This window comes from Austrofundulus limnaeus, unplaced genomic scaffold (genome assembly GCF_001266775.1).
Source record: "Austrofundulus limnaeus strain Quisiro unplaced genomic scaffold, Austrofundulus_limnaeus-1.0 Scaffold122, whole genome shotgun sequence".
Classification (NCBI taxonomy): domain Eukaryota; kingdom Metazoa; phylum Chordata; class Actinopteri; order Cyprinodontiformes; family Rivulidae; genus Austrofundulus; species Austrofundulus limnaeus.
The window spans coordinates 725,277-731,450 of NW_013952524.1; the positions used below are offsets into that span (position 1 = coordinate 725,277).

Here is a 6,174-nt window from a genome sequence, read left to right on the forward strand (position 1 = left end):
GGACAAAGGGTGTATACAGAAAATGAGGACAACAGGAGGGTTAAATGGGCAGGGAATCAAGCCTTTATTGACATTCAATCCTGGGGAGGTTCAGTTAAACACTGCCATCAAGGCCGTGCTGCTGGGAGCCAATAGATAAATCCAATTGTTTTGGAACAAAGCAGCCTTGAATTTCCTGCTGCTTTTAAAATGTCTTAACTGCATCTCTGAAGTKGTGAAAAAAAACAATCGGGTCTTCCTCGCCTCTCACTGCTTCACCCAGATGTAATCCTTACATGCCGAAGGCTCGCTCCTGAGCTGTGATTCTCGTCAGAATCGTATCCAGTTTGCGAAATTATTTCCCCAAGCTGCAGAGTCTGTGTGCTACCAGCCCGGCAGAATCCTTCAAGTGCACCCGACAGCTCCTCAAAGGCCCAAACCACTGTCAGGGTCACTCCCACTTTTCGATAAATTTGGAACCCTCCTCCGCCGATCAGCAGGAATCCAGTTATCATAAATCCAAATATCTATAGATCTTCCACGTCTTCGATGGAAAGTGGTGCCGGCATATCAGATTCCAGCCCCAGGAATCACTGGCACGTCCAGCAGCAACCGTTCCACCCAGACAGCTACGTTCCCCACATTCCAAGTGTGGAAAAAATAGTGTCAATTGCATTAAAAACACTTTCTCATAATTAGAGTCACCTGTGTATGGAGGCCAAGGGTCACTAAATTTACCAAAGCAAATTTGAGTTCCAATAATTAGTTCTAAGGGTTTTGATATCAATAAAATGACAACAGTGCCCAAATTTATGCACCTGCCCAATTTTGTTTAACCAATTATTGCACAATTTCTGTAAATCATATAAACTTCATTTCACTTCTCAAATATCATTGTGTTTGTCCCCTATATGACATATTTAACAGATTTTTTTAATCCAAACAATCAATGATTTATAAAGGTAAATCAGGAAAATTAACAAGGCTGCCCAAACTTTCACACCCCCTGTATTTTAGTTTTACTTCATTGCAAATACTAAAACTATCTGTTTGATATATTACAAATTACATTCAGGTGGTTTCTGAGTCATGATCTAGTTTCTACATGTTTTTTTCTTCAGAAGACTTTGTCAGTAACAAATGTTAACCAAACAATAATGTGCAAGATTGGATGAAATAAATTCAATTTGTTGTAATCTCTCTAGATAGAAAAATTTATATTAAATCAGGCAGAATACTGGAAGGATTAAAAKACTTCTGTTTTCCAGAAGCATGTTAATATTTTATGGAATTGCTTTTGAAGTCTAAAGGAAAGAATCTCCAGCACCCCACTGTTATTAGTCTATTCATTTCTACACTGAATGGAGGAGTGCCTTGTACTGCAGCTGCTATAACATACTCATGGTTAACAAAAGTGAAACCTAAAAATACTTGAAATAAGCATTTGTTTAACATTATCATAATATATGCATCCAAACATGCAGAGTGAGTCTACAAAAAGAAATAATAATAATAAAAAAARAATTGTATTTCCACCATTATCAGTGTGATAACTCCTGTATGCTGATTACCTGACAGAGTTGCTCACAGATAATTATGCTAATCAACAAAACAGGGCAGCCAGAGGCTACATTTTACCTAACAGTGCAATAATGAAACAGTTATTATCTGTATTAAATATATGGCTGTCAAAAATACAGAAACATTAGACGAAAAAGCAGATAAAACATGCCTCCAGGCCAGAASTTATTAACAACAGTGATACTTTAACAGAAAATGGATGTTTGTATGGTCAGGCAACCACTGAACATTGTGTTCTCTCATCCCTACAACCTGCTGGCTCTGCTTCAGCAATAATTAAAATCTGGATTATTTATGTCACCCCCACTCAGTTTTAAGGTAGAAACAATCTTCTTTAATTCACGCAGCTGAGGACGCACCATGTCATATWAATGCAACAGTAATAAACAAAGCTGAAGAGAGCCGATCACATCCCATGTCCGGATTACCCCATGAAGCAGATGCAGGAGTTTTTTCCTCTAAAAGCACTGAGAAATAACAGCATTTCACACCGAAATACCATCAACCCAACAAATGTGCACCTCTGGAGAGATGGTGTCTTTGTTTCAGAGAAAAATAACACCTTGATGTGGTGCGAAGGAACTTGTTTGTGTTCACCATCTGTCACAGCTGATAATTGTTCTTTCTGAATATGACTAAAGCAGGAAAACCACAGGGGGGGGGGGGACTACCAAAATGTTTTCAGCTATGGTTGAAAAATCAATAAAGAACATCTTGTCTGATCACATTTTCTCCTGACAGTGATGTGAGAAATATTACTCAGAGCCTGTTCTTTTGGGAGCTGTGTTTTTACATTTGGTATTTTTTTAAAGGTAGAAAAGGCTGCAATTTTACAAAACACTGAAGAAAGAGTGTTCCTATCATATCAGTGATTACACGTCCACTGATCATATACATGTTAGGTACATTGAACCATTTTATCAGAGGCATTTTTATTTGCTGATGAATAATCAGAGGGTAWATGGGAACTAATTTAAATTTTAGGCATTGCCAATGTTATTAAAAGTTTTCTTGGAATTCAGGTATTCTTGAAATCTAAATCACTCAAATGAACTTTAATCAGAGGTATAACTTAAACACGTGTTCAATGAATATTTTTGACTTGAAATATTCTTCTATCTTCCTCCAAGACTACTGCATGACCATTGATAAATACATTCACTTTTCAGGTCTAAATGAGCAACTTTATCTGAAATATTTTAAATGCTTACAAGCTATTGATCCTTTGACCTTTCGTCAGGTGACACCATTAGTTATCTCAGATCTCAGTAAACTTCTCAGGCGTCCACTCCAAAGGAAAGAACCAATACATTTTTGAAAGTTCTTGAACTTTTTATACCACCAATCTTTTCGACTGAGGTAGGTGACCATTTAGTTTCTTCTAAACCCTTTGATTTTTAGCACAATGCTTTTACAAGAAGCCTGAGTCYGTCAATATGGTTGACCTATGGAGTACGGATGCTAACAATTAATCGACTTACGATTAATTGTCGAATAATGGTTTATTCAATTAAAATTTTTTTCCATTCGATTAATTGAAAACATCTGTTTAAACCTTATTTCAGTGTAGTTTTGCCTTCATCCAGCAGAGGGTGCTGCTACTCTACCCCAGCCCTGTTAAACTGAGCAGGAAGCCGTCTCGATGTAGGCGGGACTGCAAACGAGCGAGTCTTATTTAATTTTATTGCGACACAACAATAATAATGGACTACACCAAACTCGAAGGAAAAGTACCGAAGGCTGTACCAGACCATCAAGCAGTGTGACGCTAAAGACAAGAGAGCGGGAAGACAGAACAGTAAGCTAACATCAGCTTCCTCTTGTTGAGTTTAACTCCATGTGAAAGAACAACATAAAAGAGTTACAGTCGCTACCAATATTTAACTTGAAGTTAATCTAATCTGTGTGACATAACCCGACCAGTAAACCAATCTAATGAACAGTAACTGACGTCAGATCATGCCGTGCAGACCACTTAAGATAGAATAGAATAGAATAACTTTTTTGTCTGTCCCAGATGGTGWCAGAAATTTTTCTTCAACAGGGCTCCAACAMMWGCACACATGCAACACACTCAACTACCCATAAAAACACATAAAAAGGACTGTTAAAAGCAACTGTTAAATACTATTTAAAAGTATTGAGAGTGGTTACTGCAAGCGGAATAAAGGACTTTTTGTATATTGCTTTAAGGGCCAGAGGAACTTTGAACCTTCTGCCTGATGGGAGCAGCTGGAACGAGTGATGGAGGGGATGAGAGGGGTCCTCTGTGATCAGGGTGGCCTTCATCATCACAGAGTGGTTATACAGTTCAGAAAGAGGGGTTTGAGGTGAACCGATTATTTTGCTGGCCTGATTTTTGATTCGTAACAGTTTGTTTTTGTGTTTCACAGTGAGGAAGTTGTACCAGGATAAAACATTGAAGGTGATGATGGACTCAATGAGTGATTCATAAACCAGAGTTAAAACGTCTTTCTTGATGCAGAGGGAATATAAATAAACAAACAATTGCCAGTACTCATTTGTATCTCACATCTTTCAGGGATATTTTATGTTCCTAGTTTGTTTTTAAGTTAATTTTTATCTTAAATATTACCCTGTGTTTAAATGATAGTTTTTCATCTTCAGGGTGGATTAAGTGTTTTACTTATTTTATTCTTTCATTTTTTCCAACTAGCAATTTAACAGATTCCTGTTTTGTTATATTTTGTAAATATGTCCAAGTTTAATAACGTGAGAGAAATCTACATTTCTCTGTTCATTCAGTCAGTGTTTCCTCACACAGCTGGCACAATGAATTGTTAAAATAATACTGTACTTTTTTAATTTACTGTGTAAAAAATTTAGCCCTTCATGTTATAGAAAGAGAAATGTCAATTTTTTAGGAAAATGGCTGCTTATCAATTAATCATTRGTCGATCGATAAGATCAATCAACTTTAGATTAATCTATTAATCGATAACTTGCATCCCTACAAYGGAGACAAGTCTGCATACTGAAGACTCGAGTCTTGTGTCACAAAAAGTTTGGGTGTGTCAGCAGCTGGAGTGTTTGACCCATGCATTTCTCATGAGAGTGGTCTGAGCATAACCTATGTCCTCTAACAAATGTTAAACAAAGAGAGAAAAAAAATTGGCTGCAACCCAGACAGTATAGATTGAATTGTGTGTTGGAACCACTGTAGAAACAGGTATTACAAATCAGGAAACTACATAAGTAGGCCAATGTCTAAAAGGTCAATATCTAAAAGAGTCATAAAGTTTGTGTTTTAGATTTATATAAGGCAGTATAAAAAGTAAACTGATTATTTGTTCCCTCATTACTGCTGATRGCAGGAGTTCAAAGCAACATGAAGGTTTCATGTGAAGGGAGAAGAAGAAAATGGAAAGAAATGAGAAGGCGGGGCCCATACCAACCTGCTCTCGCTGCCTTGCTCCTTCTTCTCTCTGACCTTCAGCCACCTCCTCAGCAGGAAACGCTTGCGGCGAGGAGACGCACTGGGGGTGGAACAGCTCGACCAGGAAGACGGGGCGTCCTCGTCGCTGGACGGGGTGATCTCAATGGAAGGCAACTGGAGGTACTCCTTGGAACTCGAGTGGGATCTGGCCGTCAGGTGGTCGTTGGTTTGCCGCCCTCTCGTCATTTCCCGCTCGCTGGGCACGTTCCTCATGCGCCGCATCTTGAAGCGTTTACGGCGAAGGGTAGGGGTGGAGCAGCTGGATCGCACGGAGCAGTCCGACACGGCGTTGCTGCCTCCATCTGAGTACGCTGGGGCATCTTGTGGCACACTTACCTGGAGTGAAGGAGGTCTAAGAGTGTCACTCATAACTCCTTGTTTTTTTTTCTTCTAAAAAGCAGACAAGAAGCACCAAAAAAATCTTTGTAGAAATCTGCGTTGTTAGTTCTGGATCCTCAGATGTTTTTATTGTTGAAAAAAAAATCAAGTTGGCGCTGAGTCAGGCACAACTCAGATCGTTTTGTATGTCTTCACATAGCCCCTTCTTAAAGTGCCAGCCAATGATTATAAGACAAGCAAGTCCAGATATCTTAGCGCTAACAAAGTCCTCCCACTGTCCTTCAGCTGTTGGTGAATATGTATCAGTTTGGCRTCTGGCAGACAGACTGTGAAAAACAGTCTTGTGGCAGTAAACTCATTCACTCAGGCTGGGTAGAAGAGAGCTAGATTAGATAACAAAAGGGGCTTCTGTTCTGGGAGCAGAAGATGAAACATGCATAAGGCCTGTCAGGGAGTGTAACACAACTCCTTTGCTGGTCCTCCCCTGRGACTGGCAGGCCAAGTTACACACACAAAACCACGTTTAAACGCTGGCAATGCTACTGTCCGAGCAGCCCGAGTTGTTACCTTAGYTGCTGGTGTTAAGGTTAAAGAGGAAGGCACCAGATGTCATCCCTTAAATATTGATGACGATATAAGGCCAGGGCGTTGTTTGCYGTCACCTTGTTCTCAATTCAGTGGTCCTAAGGCAAAAGTCGTTCACACGGTTGTGCTCGTGCTGGAAGCTGAGGTCCGTCCTGCGCCCYGAGCGTGTTGTTGCCTCCGCACAGTTAATGCCTACAAGTTAGAAGGGAGGTGATAGGGCTGCAAGGTAAAAG

At 39.7% G+C, this 6,174-nt stretch overlaps 1 protein-coding gene across 9 annotated transcripts in view; it reads right to left on the minus strand.

The window, feature by feature from the left end:
• Positions 1–5,407, minus strand: part of gramd1bb (GRAM domain containing 1Bb) — a 122,763-nt gene extending 117,356 nt beyond the window's left edge. For 2 of the 9 annotated variants that reach the window (XM_014015054.1, XM_014015055.1), the window contains exon 1: positions 4,977–5,405. In XM_014015054.1, the coding sequence (XP_013870508.1) occupies positions 4,977–5,386 (410 nt within the window). In that variant the 5' untranslated portion in view covers positions 5,387–5,405. Of the gene's footprint in view, positions 1–4,976 lie in introns of all 9 variants that reach the window. The other 7 variants (XM_014015056.1, XM_014015058.1, XM_014015061.1 and 4 more) reach the window with 5 other exon arrangements.
• Positions 5,408–6,174: the final 767 nt, after the last annotated feature.